The sequence below is a fragment of the Bufo bufo genome, chromosome 9 (assembly GCF_905171765.1).
Source record: "Bufo bufo chromosome 9, aBufBuf1.1, whole genome shotgun sequence".
NCBI classification, from domain to species: Eukaryota; Metazoa; Chordata; class Amphibia; order Anura; family Bufonidae; genus Bufo; species Bufo bufo.
Genome location: NC_053397.1, coordinates 171264214 through 171283841, shown reverse-complemented (window position 1 = coordinate 171283841; position 19628 = coordinate 171264214). Strand labels below are relative to the sequence as shown.

The window sequence follows — 19628 nt, the reverse complement described above, 5'->3', positions numbered from 1 at the left end:
CGGTGACCTGGAGAGCTGTATCAGGGACTGATATAGCTTTCCAGAAGAGAAAAATATTATTTTTTTCACTTGGTACTAAAAGGGTCAATTAATCAAATTAGTTTGATCTATTGCCAGGCCCTACATAAAACACAGCACCACTGTTGTCCAAGTGTTGTGTCTGGTACTGCAGCTTGGCCCCAGCAGACACCCACATGCACAGAGATAGCCTTGGGTTTAGTTTGCTTTTTCTCCCATAAAGTCCCATTTAGTCCCATTAAAGACTGAATGGAGAGGCAGAGTGCATGCTTGACCTTCGCTCCACTCATTCAATGGACTTGGGACCACCATTCTTGTGAGTGTCCAGCAGTCGGACCCCTACCAAACACATTTATTTCCCATCCTGTGTTTACAGGCGATTATACACTCACCTAAAGAATTATTAGGAACACCATACTAATACGTGGCATTGATTCAACAAGGTGCTGATAGCATTCTTTAGAAATGTTGGCCCATATTGATAGGATAGCATCTTGCAGTTGATGGAGATTTGAGGGATGCACATCCAGGGCACGAAGCTCCCGTTCCACCACATCCCAAAGATGCTCTATTGGGTTGAGATCTGGTGACTGTGGGGGCCATTTTAGTACAGTGAACTCATTGTCATGTTCAAGAAACCAATTTGAAATGATTCGAGCTTTGTGACATGGTGCATTATACTGCTGGAAGTAGCCATCAGAGGATGGATACATGTTCTCATTCTGTTTACGCCAAATTCGGACTCTACCATTTGAATGTCTCAACAGAAATCGAGACTCATCAGACCAGGCAACATTTTTTCAGTCTTCAACAGTCCAATTTTGGTGAGCTCGTGCAAATTGTAGCCTCTTTTTCCTATTTGTAGTGGAGATGAGTGGTACCCGGTGGGGTCTTCTGCTGTTGTAGCCCATCCGCCTCAAGGTTGTGCGTGTTGTGGCTTCACAAATGCTTTGCTGCATACCTCGGTTGTAACGAGTGGTTATTTCAGTCAACGTTGCTCTTCTATCAGCTTGAATCAGTCGGCCCATTCTCCTCTGACCTCTAGCATCCACAAGGCATTTTTGCCCACAGGACTGACGCATACTGGATGTTTTTCCCTTTTCACACCATTCTTTGTAAACCCTAGAAATGGTTGTGCGTGAAAATCCCAGTAACTGAGCAGATTGTGAAATACTCAGACCGGCCCGTCTGGCACCAACAACCATGCCACGCTCAAAATTGCTTAAATCTTCCTATTCTGACATTCAGTTTGGAGTTCAGGAGATTGTCTTGACCAGGACCACACCCCTAAATGCATTGAAGCAACTGCCATGTGATTGGTTGACTAGATAATTGCATTAATGAGAAATAGAACAGGTGTTCCTAATAATTCTTTAGGTGAGTGTATCTCGAGACAACCTCTTTTAAGGGGTTTTCCAGCCAAATAAAAATTAGTGGCACTGAGAATATATTTTTTTTCTTTTTGTACTGAAATAGGCCACTAAACGCTTTCGCCACAAATAACTGCACCAGTGAAGTGCATATATATTTTTCTTTCTGTACTGAAATAGGCCACTAAATGCTTTTGCCACAAATAACTGCACCAGTGAAGTGCGTATTGTGGGGGATTAGCTCCTTTTCGGGGGTCATTCTCACAGATATCTTCGCCAGACACCAGATTGAAGTCCAAACAATGCTTTATTTTCAAGCACATCAGCACAAAACAGCAACCAAAACATAAGCCTGGAGGATGGGGAACAGGCACCCACCCTGCACATTGCCTGTTCCCAGTAAAAGCCCGCCCCGGACTAGCTGGAGCCAGCTAAGCTAACTATCTTGGTGTCAACCAACTAACTTAGTGGCCACCTATATCTAGGGCCTTTACTCCACCAAGGCCGGGCCCTTGGTGACACGCTCCTGGTGCAAACAACACCCCTTTTCCATGCTTACCCGGGAGTTTACTGCACCCATCACTATTCACATTGCCACAGTATATATTTTTCTTATTGTACTGAAATAGGCCACTAAACGCTTTTGCCACCAGTAACTGCACCAGTGAAGTGCGTATATATTTTTCCTTCTGTACTGAAATAGGCCACTAAACACTTTCAACACATATAACTGCAGAAGTGAACTGCGTATATATTTTTCTTTTTAACGTAGCACTTGCAGCCCAAGAACAAATTGCTGGAATGACAAGAGCTGTATAATGGCTATTTGGATCCCCAAATAATCTTTCCCTGCACTTGTAAATCGCTTTTCTAGCACTGTCCCTAGTGCCTTCTGACGTCTCTCCCTGCGCTAAGGTGCTGTGAAATGATTCCTCCCTATCGTTTACCTGCACTTATAAATCGTTTTTTCTGTTTCTTTGTTTGCAATGAGGCTTTTTCTATTGCTGTCCCTAGTGCCTTCTCACGTCTGTCCCTGCACTCAGAAAGCTGCAAAATTGCAGAATCTAAAATAGCTGCTGTATTTATAGGGCTGTGACATCACAGGGTTGGCTGGCTGCTGATTGGCTGCATGCATGCATGTCAATCTGGGTGATCCCGCCTTCTTAGAGTTCCTTGCCTCATGTTCTCAGTCCTCACACGTGTAGCCGCCATTTTAGGAAAAAATTGTGATTCGTTATCACGAAGCGCCAGGAAATTCGCATTCGTTGCAAATCGAATTTTTCCTGAAATTTGGATCGAATTCCACTTAGTCTGACTCGATTCGCTCATCTCTACTGATAACCTATCCTTAAAATAGGTCATCAATATCAGATCGGGGAAGGGGGGGTCCCGGATGTCAGATAGGATCAGATCAGCTGAGTGCCATGGCCTTTCCCTAGGCCATATGATGTCACCATATATCGGTCACATGGACTATTTGCAGCTCAGCACCATAGAAGTGAATGGGGCTGAGCTGCAATACCAAACATAGCCACTATACAACGTACGGTGCTTTACTTAGAGAGATCAGGTGAGCGCAACAGCTGTTTGACAGGGGTGCCGGGACTCAGACCACCGCCGATCTGAAAATGATGACCTAGCATTTCCCGGATAACCACTTAAAAAGAGAAGTGGACTCCACACTGTACATCAGTCTTCTGTGGTAGAAAAGTTTTTCTCCAAGTTTTAATGCAAAGGGCATTCTGAGCAAAAATTTTGGGACATGCCTTTCTCCACTGCTCTTTCCATAAAAAGATTGGTGGAGCATAGTCAAGGGGGACAGGCCACCATGGCTCAACATTTACATTTTGTCGTAAATTATAGCTGAAATGTATGCCAGATCCTGGTGCAGGGTTTAATTTATGGCGCACAGAAATCACAGATGCGACAAATTCATAAATAGGCCTGCGCCTCTTAGTAAATTAGCTACAGCTTATTTCAGCAGAATTTTTTACAAAGACCGGAAAATGAAAATACAGTCTTTAGTTAACGAGCTCCAATGTCTTCATTTGGTAGCAGAGAGTTTAGGAAATCCCTGCATTCCTGTTGTAAAGACACCTGCCGATGTATTACCATACACGGGCCTTTTTCCAAGCCTTGTAGATTACATTTATTAGTGATTTAAGAAAACATTCCAACTTAAAGGGGTTGTCCGAGTTATGAAAAAAATAATATTGCACTGAAAATCTGATATATAACTGAGCTAAGCAAGTTTTATGCAAAAAAAAAAATATATATTTCCTCATTTCCCTGGTTCTTTTCTGGCCCTTTGTTTACATGCAATAAAAACAATCTCTGCCCCTCCCCCTGCACTGCTAAGGGAGTGAATACAAGAGCTGCCCTGAGGGACATGTCTGCCTGCTGGGAGACTCTGCAGCATGTTGTAAGTGTAGAACTACAAGTCCCAGCTGTATAATGACACTGCTAAGGGAGTGGATACAAGAGCTGCCCTGAGTGACATGTCTGCCCGCTGGGAGACTCTGCAGCATGTTGTAAGTGTAGAACTACAAGTCCCAGCTGTATAATGACACTGCTAATACACACAGGATCTTCCCCCTACCTTCTTGTGCAATGCTCTCTCTAGTCTGTCAGATCCTGTGCCCAGAATTGTCTCCTCACTGCCTGCTGCAGCTAGCCAGTATGTGCAGCTGAAGGGGTTAAGAATCTTAGGAGAGAGAGAGCAGACGGCAGTGAAGGGGGGCGTGGCCAGCACAGTGACGTCTCGTTTACAGGCTTGTAAACGACCTTTATCAGAGCAGGGAGAGAAGCTGACATCACAGGTCATGTGACCCTCAGTGAAATCTGAGAAACCAGGCACTGCAGATAAAGTGAGTTAATTGGAAAGCTGTTATATTTGCTTAGTTAGGAACATAAAAAGAACAAAAAAATAACTCTGACAACCCCTTTAATAAAAATTGTGTATTTCTCTTAGGGGTGGGCGGTATAGGCGATATAGGCGATATAAATTTGGGCCACGATATGGATTTTCGCCATATCGCCGGACCGCGATATGATCGCGCTCTCTGCGCGCACCATTTTCTCCTGATGAGCCGGCCGGCACAGTGGAGGGAGAAGGAGGGAGGGACTGTGGCCACTGCACCACCAATGAATGTGCCGGCCATATCCCACAGGGTCCCCCTCCTTCCCCCCATCATTAGCGGCAGTTCCGATCGGAGTCCCAGCAGTGTAATGCTGGGGCTCCGATCGGTTACCATGGCAGCCAGGAGTCACGCTACTGAAGTCCTGGCTGCGATGGTATGTTAGTGAGCAGCATTATACTCACGTGCGCCGTGGCCGCCGGGCGCTCCTTCTTCTGTCTGTGCGGCGGATTGCTAATGCTTATAGCATTAGCAATGCGCCGCACAGACCTATGAGAAGGAGCGCCCGGCGGCCACAGCGCACGTGAGTATAATGCTGCTCACTAACATACCATCGCAGCCAGGACTTCAGTAGCGTGACTCCTGGCTGCCATGGTAACCGATCGGAGCCCCAGCATTACACTGCTGGGACTCCGATCGGAACTGCCCACTGCCACCAATGATGGGGGGGGAGGGGGACCCTGTGGCCACTGCCACCAATGATGGGGGAGGGGGACCCTGTGGCCACTGCCACCAATGATTAATACTGGGGAGGACAGGAGGGGGGTGGGTTTGAGTTACCAGAGGGGGCACATCAGAGGCTGGGGGGGGGGGCACATCAGAGGCTGGGGGGGCACATCAGAGGCTGGCTGCCATGGTCAGCTCCCTGCTGTTGTGTGCACAAAGCACAGGGCAGCAGGGAGAGTGTAAAGTCCTATTCACCCTAATAGAGCTCTATTAGGGTGAATATGACAAGGGTTCTAGCCCTTAAGGAGGCTAATAGTTATTAAATAAAAAGTAATAAAAAAAAAAAAAAGTTTAAACCCCCCCAATATAGAAAACAATATATCGCAATATATATCGCATATCGCACATGCTTAAAATTATATCGCAATATAGATTTTAGGCCATATCGCCCACCCCTAATTTCTCTTAAAAAAAGCAAAAAAATTAAATAAAAAAAAAGACTGATTACACCGTTAAACATTCACTGTAAGGCCTACCATTACCAGCTACAGGACATACCAAACCTCCTTCTAAGAGAGCGCGTGGAAAATCTCAGCTCTGCCACTCAGTTCTTTCTTTCCCAATAACGGCCTCTCTCCTTAATACGAGAGCAATAAACTCTTCGGGGGTCTGTAATTACGGAGAATAATTCTGCTGCTCTCTTGTCTGTTTAAAGGTACTCAGAGCTCTATTTCTCGAGACGTGCAATTTCTCTACCTGTGTAATCATGTGCCCCGCAGTGTGGTATTGTATCCGGATATACGATATGATAATGTGTATAATCAGAGTGCCGCCACACAACGCTGCCACTTTCTTGGCCACTTTAGACCAATAAGTAGCTGTGATTTGGTGTCATATAAACAGAATTCCCCGAGTATGGCGGCTCCGGCCTCAGATACAGGTATCACGCAGGTCCTGGAAATCCCAAATGTCAGCACTGGGTGATTGCAATGCACGTTATTTATAAAAAGCTATAAACAGTGTGCGATCACGTAATATGTTAAGGACTGGTTAGACGACACAATCATATGTTGTATGCCTGTCCGATCCGCGTTTTTTTGCAGATTGCACGCGGGCCCATTCATTGCTATAGGTCCACAACCTGATATGGCCTGTACAGTGGGGGAAATAATTATTTGACCCCTCACTGATTTTGTAAGTTTGTCCAATGACAAAGAAATGAAAAGTCTCAGAACAGTATCATTTCAATGGTAGGTTTATTGTAACAGTGGCAGATAGCACATCAAAAGGAAAATCGAAAAAAATAACTTTAAATAAAAGATAGCAACTGATTTGCATTTCATTGAGTGAAATAAGTATTTGAACCCCTACCAACCATTAAGAGTTCTGGCTCCCACAGAGTGGTTAGACACTTCTACTCAATTAGTCACCCTCATTAAGGACACCTGTCTTAACTAGTCACCTGTATAAAAGACACCTGTCCACAGAATCAATCAATCAAGCAGACTCCAAACTCTCCAACATGGGAAAGACCAAAGAGCTGTCCAAGGATGTCAGAGACAAAATTGTAGACCTGCACAAGGCTGGAATGGGCTACAAAACCATTAGCAAGAAGCTGGGAGAGAAGGTGACAACTGTTGGTGCGATTGTTCGAAAATGGAAGGAGCACAAAATGACCATCAATCGACCTCGCTCTGGGGCTCCACGCAAGATCTCACCTCGTGGGGTGTCAATGGTTCTGAGAAAGGTGAAAAAGCATCCTAGAACTACACGGGAGGAGTTAGTTAATGACCTCAAATTAGCAGGGACCACAGTCACCAAGAAAACCATTGGAAACACATTACACCGCAATGGATTAAAATCCTGCAGGGCTCGCAAGGTCCCCCTGCTCAGGAAGGCACATGTGCAGGCCCGTCTGAAGTTTGCCAATGAACACCTGAATGATTCAGAGAGTGACTGGGAGAAGGTGCTGTGGTCTGATGAGACCAAAATAGAGCTCTTTGGCATTAACTCAACTCGCTGTGTTTGGAGGAAGAAAAATGCTGCCTATGACCCCCAAAACACCGTCCCCACCGTCAAGCATGGGGGTGGAAACATTTTGCTTTGGGGGTGTTTTTCTGCTAAGGGCACAGGACAACTTATTCGCATAAACGGGAAAATGGACGGAGCCATGTATCGTGAAATCCTGAGCGACAACCTCCTTCCCTCTGCCAGGAAACTGAAAATGGGTCGTGGATGGGTGTTCCAGCACGACAATGACCCAAAACATACAGCAAAGGCAACAAAGGAGTGGCTCAAGAAGAAGCACATTAAGGTCATGGAGTGGCCTAGTCAGTCTCCGGACCTTAATCCAATCGAAAACCTATGGAGGGAGCTCAAGCTCAGAGTTGCACAGAGACAGCCTCGAAACCTTAGGGATTTAGAGATGATCTGCAAAGAGGAGTGGACCAACATTCCTCCTAAAATGTGCGCAAACTTGGTCATCAATTACAAGAAACGTTTGACCTCTGTGCTTGCAAACAAGGGTTTTTCCACCAAGTATTAAGTCTTTTTTTGTTAGAGGGTTCAAATACTTATTTCACTCAATGAAATGCAAATCAGTTGCTATCTTTTATTTAAAGTTATTTTTTCGATTTTCCTTTTGATGTGCTATCTGCCACTGTTACAATAAACCTACCATTGAAATGATACTGTTCTGAGACTTTTCATTTCTTTGTCATTGGACAAACTTACAAAATCAGTGAGGGGTCAAATAATTATTTCCCCCACTGTATGTGGTCCTCACCTAGGGCAGCACAGTGTACATTTCAGCGGTCAGTCATGGCTGTGATGGCATTCAATACTTTCAAAGTACAGACCCGCCAAAGACTCAGTGAGAGAGATGAGTCCGAAGCTACCATAGACATGGCTGTTTCTCTGCATATTTGCTGGATCGCGGCTGGATCACCACCGGGCCCCATTACAGTTAATGAGGACGGACTGCGTTTCAGCTGTATCCGGCAATGCCAGATCCGGCAGTCTGTTCCCGGCCCGAATAGCCTGTCGGAACTGCAAATGCAAGCGTGAAACAAGCCTAAGCTGTAATGACTTGGTTTTAGGAGTGTAGAGGTAGCTACTGCACCTGGGCCCTGGTGCCTGAGGAGATCCAAAAGCCTCCCTGACACATAAGACGCCAGTTTTATAAACTATGGGAGTCATTTAGCAAACCGGTGTATTGTAGAACTGGCGTAGTTGCCCATAGCAACCAATCCTATTCCACCTTTCATTTTTGTCAGATCCTTTGGAAAATGAAAAGCAACTAAGCCAGTTGTACTTTACACTAGTTTGATAAATCTACCCCCATATATTTGCATTTGGTACGTGGTGGGGGGGCCCTGTTACAGATTTGGCCCAGGAGCTACACCTCGTACAGACTACACAGAAATATACAGGGGGAGACTTATCAAAACGGGTGTAAAGCAGAACTGGCTTAGTTGCCTGTAGCAGCCAATCAGATTCCACCTTTCATTTTACAAAGGAGCACTGAAAAATGAAAGGTGGAATCTGATTGGTTGCTATGGGCAACTAAGCCAGTTCTACTTTACACCACTTTTGATAAATCTCAGAAGAAGAGCAGAACATTTCCCAGCTCATAGTCAGGACCTTTACTGCTATGGTGGTTTCTAATAGTACATTAGAGAAAATGTTTCTCTAACAACGTGAAGTAAAGCCTGCAATTACAGGGGGAACAGGGGCAGAATTTAGCACTACACAAACCAAGCAAATGCTTGGGGCCCTAGAGATCAGGAAGCCCCCTGCTGGCCAAAAAAAGAACAATTTAGGGTCCATTCGGACGTCCATAGTTCAGGGTCCACATCCGTTCCGCAAGAGCATGTCCTATTCTTGCCCACAATCACTGACAAGAACAGGCATTTCTAATCACAGGCACGCGGCCGGTATCCGTGTTTTGCGTATCTGCAATTTGCGGACCGCAAAACACTTGCGGACATCTGAAAGGACCCTAAAGAGAACAAAGGAAGAGATTAGTAGAGCAACGGGGGGCCCCAGATATAACTTTGCTTGGGGTCTAAAGTGAGGATTTTCTGGAGAGAATCAATGAGCCAATATACTGCTGTTGCACATGGCCCCTCTTTTATTGTAGTCTGCCCCTGGGTAAGCTGGTGACATCACTACAGTTTTTTCAGTCAGCTAAGCACCTGTGACATCACAAGTGTGAGCTTCTGTGGCCTCGCACCTGTTTCTTTTAGGCGACTGACCGTGAAAACACAATAGGTTTTCAGTCAGGTAAGCTGCGGGACATCACAAGTGCGTTCAAGTAAGGTAAACCACCTTGATGTCACAACTTTATTTCTTTGAGGCAAGCTGTTGTGACATCACAAGGGTGTGCCAGTAAAGTAATCCACTGTGACATCACAAGTGGGCAACAAACATTCTGTGACATCACAACTAATTTTAGTCAAGTAAGCATCCATGATCTTATAAGCATGTTTCAGTCAGGTAAGTGGCTGTGACAAAGTGACACAGAATGTCTTTTTTCGTCTGGTACGCTGCTGTGACATCATCGCTGGGTTTCTGTGAGAAAAGCTGAGGATAAATGGGTGTAACTAGCTGGGTAGCCACTATAGCAATGAATCTGGAGCCCAGCAGTCAGTCCGCTGACTTTCAGTAGAAAATCGGGCCCCATTCCAAGTTTTGATATGGGGTCCCATGCTTACATGTTAGACTCCATGCTGGGATATCACAAGTAATCTACGGTGACATCACAAATGCGTTTTATTTAGGTGAGCGGCTGTGATATCGAAACTTGTGTCAGTCGGGCATATTAGGCATAAAAGGCATAAAATAGTCACAAGTCCGACTAAATACTGTCGCACGGCTGGTTTTACGCCATCTTCGACAGTTGGGAGGGACGTTGTGTGGGCATGTCGGGGGCTGCCTGGAAACAGGGGTGGGCAGTAGGAAAATAAAAGTAGAGAACTGGACTCCATGGGGCACTAAGGCTAAGTTCACACGAACGTGTGTGATCCGTGGCGCAATTCGCGGGCCACAATACACGGCCACAGTTCCGTGTGCATCCCGCATTCACTTCAATGGGTCCGCAAATCCGGAATCGCGGAACGGCGCACGGGACGGGACCCCTCGGAAGCACTACGGAGTGCTTCCGTGGGGCTACGTCCCGTACTTCCGTTCCGCAAAAAGATAGAACATGTCCTATCTTTTAGCGGAACGGGCGGATCGCGGACCCATTAAAGTGAATGGGTCTGCGATCCGATGCGGCTGACCTACGGCCGGCGATCGTGCATTGCGGCCCGCTATTTGCGGGCCGCAGCACAGGCACGGGTCACACACGTTCGTGTGAACTCGGCCTTAGGGACTTGCAACTATTTTAGGAGTAAAATAGTTGGATGTCCCCTTTTTTAACCGGCTGTGCAGCAAGATTAAGGCCCCTTTCACATGAGTGTGACAGATTAAGTCCGGATGTGCTCAGTTAAAAATGTGCGATTTTGCAAGCAAGTTCATTCAGTTTTGTCTGCCATTGCGTTCAGTTTTTTTTGCGCGAGTGCGATGCCCATTTATGCGTTTTTCACGAGCGTGATAAAAAACTGAAGGTTTACAAACAACATCTCTTAGCAACCATCAGTGAAAAAACGCATCGCATCCGCACTTGCTTGCGGATACATTGTGATTTTCACGCAGCCCCATTCACTTCTATGGGGCCAAGGCAGCGCGAAAAACGCAGAATATAGAACATGCTGCGATTTTCACGCAAACGCGTTTCGGCTGAGCCTTCTGTTGTTGGCTTCTGTCCATGTGTCATTAGGCAGGCGTGACACAACCTCTGGGATAAAGAGCCACAGTTACACACTCTTTACACGCCACACATCCATTTTTACGGGACCATCCTGCACAACAGACCTCTAAAAGGGTTGGGGCTTATGCAAATGAGTCCCCGAATGGGCACTGCTGGAGGATATCATGGGTGCTCCCAGGAGGAATACAGCAGGGCTTCAAATGTTCCAAAAATGGGGATTAGAATATTAGGAATATCCTATACTGTAAAATTCTCTGGGTTTTCTAGGTGTGAAAATGGTCTTTTCCGGAACCGATGGCCTGAGCCGCAGCTTCAGAGACATTACTGTGCAGTCAGCTCAGGAGTCACGGCCAGGATTTCGCTTTCTTTTATCCATGGCAGATTTATGTTCCTTTATCTCTACTTTGGGCTTATTTAATTTGTACAAGAGATCAGCCATTTAACAGTTAGGCTCAGTTCACACCTGAGCGTTTTACAGCGCGTTCCTACGCGCTGTAAAACGCTCAACAAGGAGAAACCAATGCTTCCCTATGGGAATGGTTCTCACCTGGGCGTTTTACAGCGCGTACGATCGCGCTGTAAAACGCCCGACGCTCACACAAGTACAGGAGCGTTTTTTTGGGCGCTTGTCGCGCGTTCCCGTACATAGACTTTCGGGAACGCGCGACACTGTGTGTACACTTGTCTCTGTATGCGCGCTTGTAAACGCCCGTACAATCGCGCATACAGAGCGCTCCTTTCAGAACGCTCAGGTGTGAACTGAGCCTTAAAGGGGTTGTGCAGTGCGATGATATCCATTCATTGCATCACATTCACTTAACCCCTTCCCGACCGGCTAACGTAAATTGATGTCATTATGTAGGCAGTCAGGTATTTAAAGATGGCGCGGGCATGCAGGCGCCATAGCTGTCGGGTGCCTGCTGTTTTAACCCCCGGAGTTTTTTTTTTGCGTTTTCGTTTTGCGCTCCCTGCCTTCCCAGAGCCTGTTCACATATGAGGGCTTGATTTCTGAGGGACAAGTTGTACTTTCCAATGGCACCATTTAATATTGCATATGATGTAGTGGGAAGCGGAAAAAAAAAATCCAAAAGGGGTCAACTTGCAAAAAAAAGCAATTCCAACACAGTTTTACATTTTTTAATTAATTTTTTTATTTACGACGTTTGATGTACGATAAAACTGACTAGTTACTTTGATTCTACAGGTCAGTACAAATCTGGCGATACCTTATATGTATAGTTTTTCTTGCGTATTGATAGTGATAAAAAAAATCAAAAGTGGGAAAAAAAATCTGTTTTATTTTTTTGTCGCCATATTTTGAGCCCTATAACTTTTTTGTAATTACGTGTACTGAGCTGTCTGGGGGCTCGTTTTTTGCGGGGCGATCTGAACTTTTCATTGATACCATTCTGGGGTGTGTATGACTTTTTGATCACTTTTTATTTAACGACGAATCTGACATTCGGATGCTTTTTTCCGTTTTGCTGTTTGCCGTAGGGGGAATATATTTTTATACTACCACTACTACATTGTGACACCCATGATGTGTATTTTTTTTTAGTTCTTTTAATTTCATTATGGGAAAAGGGGGTGATTTGAATTTTTATGTTTTTTCTATTTTTAAAAACTTTTAATTTTTTTACACTTTTTTATAGTTTAGATTGCTAGCGCTAGCATTGGAGTCTATGAGAAAATTGCTTGTTTCCTATGTAGCCCTATTAAAGGCAAGGGCTCCATAGCAAATACTATGCAGCAGCCTCCTGTCATTCACAAAGACAGGGGCTGCAGCACACAAGCTCCGGCTCCTCCGATCGCCGCATGGGAGAGCCGGAGCACGACCGGAAGCGTGCGCTTTCGCTTTTCAGTGCGCTCAGATGCCGTGGTCAGGATTGACCACGGCATCTGAGGGGTTAAATGTCCGCAGTCGGCATTACTGCCGGTTGCGGACATAAGCCGCGGGTGTTTGCTATAAGAAGCAGGCGGCCACCCGTGGCTATGGCACCCACGGCGCTCATGAGCAGGCGCCATTTTTAAAGACCCGGCCAGCACCATACTATTACGGCGCTGGTCGGGAAGGGGTTAACAGAAGGCACCCGGGACTAATGTATGTGATCGACGATAACATCGATTGCACACATTTAATCCTTCAGGATTAAGGAGGCGGCCCTATCAGCCTTCCCTCTATGACTGTGTATACAGAGACAGCTGTCAATCACTGATAGGACCGCCTCCTGGACTTCAAAACCCAGAATGAGCACAGATATAAATAAGTAAACTACAAGTTATACTGAATCTTTCCCCATAAAACTATACATCAATCTGCTCCGCTCCTCCTGCTCTATAACATGCTGCCTGCAGATTATTTCACCTTTTCTGCGGCTGTTGGGCTCGAGAACCACTACCAGTAGGAGCCACTGATACCTAATGGTTTTTGCTCTGGCTCATAGAGGGGATCCTGAGAATGTGGAAATGACACAACCTCTTTGCTAATACATCTATTCAATATAAAAATAATAAAAATAAAAATATGAAAACTCAGCACGCTCCTTGTATGGTTCAGGCTGCAATATGGAAAGAATATTGGAAAAAAGCGATATTGCGCAGTATGCAGCATGAATTGTATGGCCGCCTATAGGGAGTAATATCAGTTACAGGACACAGCGATTCGGAGAGCTCTGGAGGGCAGTTATGTGCAGCACGTGAGGAGCTGGAGAAAACGTATATGAAGCAATGAAATACATAAATTGTACGGGATATTAATAAAAGTACGCGCTGGCCAGTTATATGTTAGAGTCCCTATGTGCGGGATTTTTTTATGCATATCCTAAGCTTTGTGCCGGTGGACCTTGGCGATTCAGACACTCGAGTTACCTGCACATGGGGAGGTTTTATATGCAGACGATCCGCATGAAATCCGCACAAAAATCTACACTTTGGGTGCGTTTTTTGTGAGGTTTTTGTCGTGGATTTATGGGTGCCTTAAAGCTACCTGCACACGTTGCTGATTACGTGCGGAAAAACCGCAGCGTAATAAATTAGCAGGAAAGTGTATGACATAAGACACATCCCAATTATTCTTTGCTTTTTCGTTTCGTGTGGGAAATTGACCTGTCATGAGATTTTTTAAATCTGCAGCATGTCAATTATTTGGGCGATTCTGCACGTTATGTATAGTGGTTTTCTCCACAGGCTTCAATGCGGTTGTTAATATAAAGAGAAAACCCACGGGGGGAAAAATGCATCAAAACCATGATAAATAGTGCAGATTTATGTGCCTTCTTTATGCTGTTTTGGTGTGGCTTTCATGTGGATTTTCTGCATAAGCAACGTGTGCAGGTCGGCTCCGGATATCCGATTGTGGAGGTCCCACAGCCAATCAGCTGCTCCCTGCAGTCTCTGACACCAGAACAGGAAGCGCAGCTCCGTTCAGCATCTAGTGGCTGTGCCGGGTTACTGCAGCCCAGCTCCCATTTAAATGAATGTCACCCAGCACGGACACTGCACTTGGAATGAAGCTGTACTTCCAGCTCTGTTCTAGTTCTGGCATCGGAGGCTGCAGGAAACAGCTGATCGGCAGACCCCCACCGATTGAATATTAAGAACCTACCGTATCCTGAAGAAAGGTCAATATCAGGAGCCTGGAAAAATTAAGTAAGGGCTCAAGCACATGAATGTATTTTTTGTCCGTTCTGGTTTTCTTGCGGTTCGTATGCAGAACCATTCACTTCAATGGGGCCGCAATAAACGGAAATAACTCTGTGTGCCTTCCGTGTCCGTATGTCTGCATATTCGTCCCGCAAAAAATAAATAAAACGTGTCCTATTATTGTCCGCATTACAGACAAGGATAGGACTGTTCAATTAGGGCTCATGCACACAAATGTGTGCCGCCCATGCAATTTGCACTCCCCAATGCACAGGCAGCATCCGTGTGGCCTGCGCTGACAGATGCAGACCCATTCAACTTGAACGTGTCCGCCATCAGTCCGCACTGTTGTATATTTTTTGTGGTGCGGAGGCAGGGACTGAAATGTAGTGCTTCCGTGGCCTTCTGCTACGTGCCTCCTCGCTGTATCTTCCGGACCCATTCAAGTGAACGGGTCCGCATCCATGATATAGTGTGCACACGGCCGGTGTCCGTATATAGTGGATCCACTGTTTGCGGGCTGCAGTGTGGGCACTGTCAGTTCGTGTAGGGGTCGGCCATTCCGTAAAATGCGGAACACACACGGCTGGTATCCGTGTTTTGTGGTTTCGCAATTCGCGGACTGTAAAACAACAAATGTCGTGTGCATGAGCCCTAACAGTAGTTTGAATCTAGACAATGATGTAGATGGTGATGTGGCACCTACTGACTACTAGTGATGGTCAGTTCGCAGTGTTCGCCGACGAACACATGCGATCTGCCATCTTTATTCTCAAGTCCGGCGATGCCGAGGTAAGTCCTTACCTGTGCCTGCGCCGCGAGCCGCTCTGAAACACATGCGGTCACCGGGAGCAGGCAGTTCACAGTGTTCGCCGACGATGAAGGCTGTTCTCAGAACTGCCTGCTCCCGGTGACCGCATGTGTTTCAGAGTGGCTCGCGGCTCAGGCACAGGTAAGGACTTACCTCTGGACTTGAGAATAAAGATGGCAGATCGCATGTGTTCGTCGGCCAACACTGTGAACTGGCCATCACTGCTGACCACCAGTGATTGATTGGTAAGTATGAAAAAGACTGCTCACCCCATCTATCCAAATGACGTCACTGAGCCAGCGGTAAACAGTGAGAAGGCCGCCGATCAGATGCTGATGATTTATCCAGAGGACAGATCATCAGTTTAAACAAACTGCAGAAACCCTTTAAGGGGGCACCAAGCAACCATAGGAAAGCTGAATGCCGTTCAGATACAGCAGTTTTGTTCCTTTTTCCCCCTACAGGGAGTTTTTCCAGCAGTCGCATTTCACAACATTGCATAAAAGGTTTTTTGGTTTCTGGTCATACAATGCTTGTAAACTACTTCCTTCTCCACTGTCGAGGGAGATATATATATATTTTTTTATTTCTAAAAGTAGAGATGAATGAATAAGAGATGTCCGCTGCACCTGCTTCTCTATGAGATCACTGAATGCAGGAGAAGGTGGACCAGAAGAATAGACTGTTGAAGAAGAAGAAAAAATAAGGAGAAAAAAAGGGAGAAGGGGGATTAACCGCAGTAGAAGGGGAAGGAGGGAAAGTATTCTCTGGAGCGCCAAGAGGACTATTTAGAAGTGACAAAATATTAGGAATGGGATGTAGGTGGTTAGGTGGGTATTCACCGAGGCAGCACCCTAAAGCAGTGTACGTCAGTGCACTGCGAGATAATATGATATGAAGATAAAATATAAAAAAGTGTGCTGTGGGGCTTGCCCAAGGGTAGTGGGCAGTTGCACAGGGGCGCCAAGGTGAAGTGAAGAAAAAAAAAAAAAAAAAAAAGTCAGGGCGGTGTAGTCTATGGAGGGTTGATACTTTGCTAGTTGGATTAGTGCTTCTGCTACACAATATCGATATATTGCGGGGGCATATATATCACTGTGTCTGTATAGTTAGCGGTTCTATTACGCAGTCTCAGTGTATGGTAGGCCTATATATCACTGTGTCTCTTTATATTTTGTTATGATGGTTCTATGTCACAGTATCGATATATGGCGACACATGTGTCACTGTACGGGTATTTAAAAAGATAATAAATAATATGAATAGTAATAAATAATGTTAAAAGGTTTATATGAGAAAGAAACGGAAGGCGACTTACTTCACCAGGGAGGGAGATATAGGATAAGCAAAATACACCTATACCTGCTCCTCCCCCGCCGAGATCGCTTGTCAGGTAGTATAAACTTTCCTCCACGTCCCAAATGATGGTAGTCAGGGTTCCAAATGGAGAGTTTTTTATTGCATAAATAGATAGAAGCTCAACGCGTTTCGGGGTGTCTTCCCCTTTCTCAAGAGCAGTGTTGGTTAAAAACACATAACATAAAGTGCATGTAGCCAGGAATATATATAGGTCTCTTAATTAAACAATCAAAAAACAATTTACCAAGAGTTTTGGCGGGGACCGGAAGTAGGCGGAGCGTCACCTCCGGTCCTCTGATCCCCCCCAGTCATCCAAAATACATTGTCCGATTAAGTATAGTGCTTTAATGCATTTCAGAGTATCTTAAGAAGGAAGTTATGAAGTGCCTAGCAGGGTTCTTGTAGCCTGAGAACCTCTAACATGCTTAGATCGCTCCTGGTGCGTTCCACTGTGGAACGCAAACACCCTGGTGAGGAGGCGGGGTCTCGAGCGGATGTGCGCCATGCGTTCCACCAGTGGAACGCATGAGCAGGAGGAGGGGAAGGAAAGGTGCCGGCCGGAGGTGGGGCCGTTTGAAGATGCTGTATGGAGTGCACCAAGGGGCGGGGCGCTCGACAGGGCAGGGAGGAGCAAACGTCTGTGCGTTCCAGGCTGGGACGCAGAGGCATCGGTTGGGGTCAGGAAGAGAAACCCGAACGGGAATGGAGAATGGGGAGTCCATAGGGACTATAGGCATTTAGGGATGGGCTCACATGGAGTCCTTATATTAAATAGAAAGCCAAATATGTGTAAATAAAAGTCTGAATATGTATAAAAGGACAAATGACATGAGTTCTATACCAAAGGATATTATAAAGTATTATAATGGGAAGGGTATAATAAGTATTCACATATGGAATGTTCCTGGGAAATTACATAGTGGATGGTGGTTGTATGAGTATAGTTACAATATAATGAATATATAATTATTGAGGAAAATTGTAGAATAATAAAATAAATAATATATAAATATATTTTAAAAAAAATATATGTATATATATATATATATATAAAAAAAATAAAAATAAATAGAAGCGTAATAGAACCGCTAACTATACAGACACAGTGATATATATGCCCCCGCAATATATCGATACTGTGTAGCAGAAGCACTAATCCAACTAGCAAAGTATCAACCCTCCATAGACTACACCGCCCTGACTTTTTCTTTTTTTTTTTTTTTTCTTCACTTCACCTTGGCGCCCCTGTGCAACTGCCCACTACCCTTGGGCAAGCCCCACAGCACACTTTTTTATATTTTATCTTCAGAAGAATAGACAGCAGGGGGCGCTAAAAAAACGTACAATATTTTAATTGCATGTATATTGCATGTATATTGCATGTATATTCTGATACAATATTTTAATTGAATGCATATTCTGATAACACTTCATTTCAAATGCCCTATTCATTGCATAGCCATACTTCTGATAGGATAGCCCCTGTCATTGGCTTCCAGGATGTGTTGTCCTGTGGTTCAGGGCACTGCCGGTCACTCGCCTCCCTGCCATGATCCCTGCACCCCACCCTGATTTTAGATGGATACTATCACCATAAGGCCTCTTTCACACGAGTGAGTATTCCACGTGGGTGCAATGAGTGATGCGAACGCATTGCGCCCACACGGAATCCGGCCCCATTCATGTCAATGGGGCTGTGTACATGTGCGTTGGTTTTCACACATCACTTGTACATTGCGTGAAAATCGCAGCATGTCCTATATTTTGCAATTTTTCACACAACGCTGGCCCCATAGAAGTATGGAGCTGGTGAAAATCGCATCCGCAAGCAAGTGCAGATGCGATGCGTTTTTTTCACGGATGGTTGCTAAGAGATGTTGTTTATATACATTCAGTTTTTTATCACACGCGTGCAAAACGCATTAAATCACATTGTATGTGCGCGATAAAAACTGAACGCGATCGCAGACAAAACTGAATGACTTTGTTTGCAAAATCGCACATTTTTCACTGGATGCATTCGCAACGCATCCGGAGCTAATCCGCACACGCTCGTCTGCAAGGGGATTAAGGCTCCATGCACACGAACAGAGATCCGCAAAACAGGGACATGCCCTATCTTTTGTGCCGCTTTCGCATGGACCTGGAAAGCCACAGAAGGTCTTCTGGGTCCTTGCAGCCGTGCCGCTGCAGATACCTTTGGCTGCAACATGCAGATTGCAGACCATTAAAGTCAATGGGTCCCCACTGCGATGAGGTGTGCACGCAGCCGGCGGTGTCCGTGTTTCGTGGCTCTGCGGTCACGTGCATGGGACTCACTCACACAATGCAGATTGTGCTGCACATATTTCTGCCAATGATAATCAGTTCCAGAAACTGATTATCAGTCACAGATATTTCTGCAACAAAATCTGCAGTGTGTGAATGCGCCTTAAATTAAATGGAAGAAGGAGGAGGCCTACATCACCTCTCCTCTGGCCAGGGGACACGTCAGGAGCTGCTGCTGCTGCAGGCAGGGAAGAATCAGGACCCCACAGCATGCTCTTCTGCATGGAGGACGGGACTCACCAGCTACAAGGCACTTGGCTGACAGCTTCACCATGCTTTCGGCGCCGGTACCGCTCTCAGCCGGGATGTATGATGACCGCAAGACACCTGGTGCGCTAATCTGCCCCAGACACGGAGACGCTCTGGCTACCATAGCAACAAAAACAAGGGTGCAAGGACCTTTGGTGATGTCATGACCATGTGATCAGTCACGTGTACGGGAGGAGTCAGGCTCTGGAATACATTTCTTGCAATAAGTAATGCGAGAAGGTGGTGGGTGAAGGAAAAGGCCCTTTGGTGATGTCACGACCACGTGATCCGCAGTCCGTTGTGTGGGGAGGGGCTATGCTCTGGCTGAGTGTTCATGTACTGAATGTCTGAAGTGAAGGATTTATTCTTCATGCTCATTACTGGTGACAGCGCGTGTGACATCAGACAGTGCTGTGTAAGGACCATGTACAGGCAGCCATGGTGGGGATAAT

At 45.7% G+C, this 19628-nt stretch overlaps 1 protein-coding gene across 1 annotated transcript in view; it reads right to left on the bottom strand.

The window, feature by feature from the left end:
• IFT27 (intraflagellar transport 27) overlaps positions 1-19351 on the bottom strand; it is a 53527-nt gene extending 34176 nt beyond the window's left edge. The window contains exon 1 of the mRNA XM_040407212.1: positions 19168-19351. Coding sequence (XP_040263146.1) covers positions 19168-19300 — 133 coding nt within the window. The 5' untranslated portion in view covers positions 19301-19351. The remainder of the gene's footprint in view (positions 1-19167) is intronic.
• Positions 19352-19628: the final 277 nt, after the last annotated feature.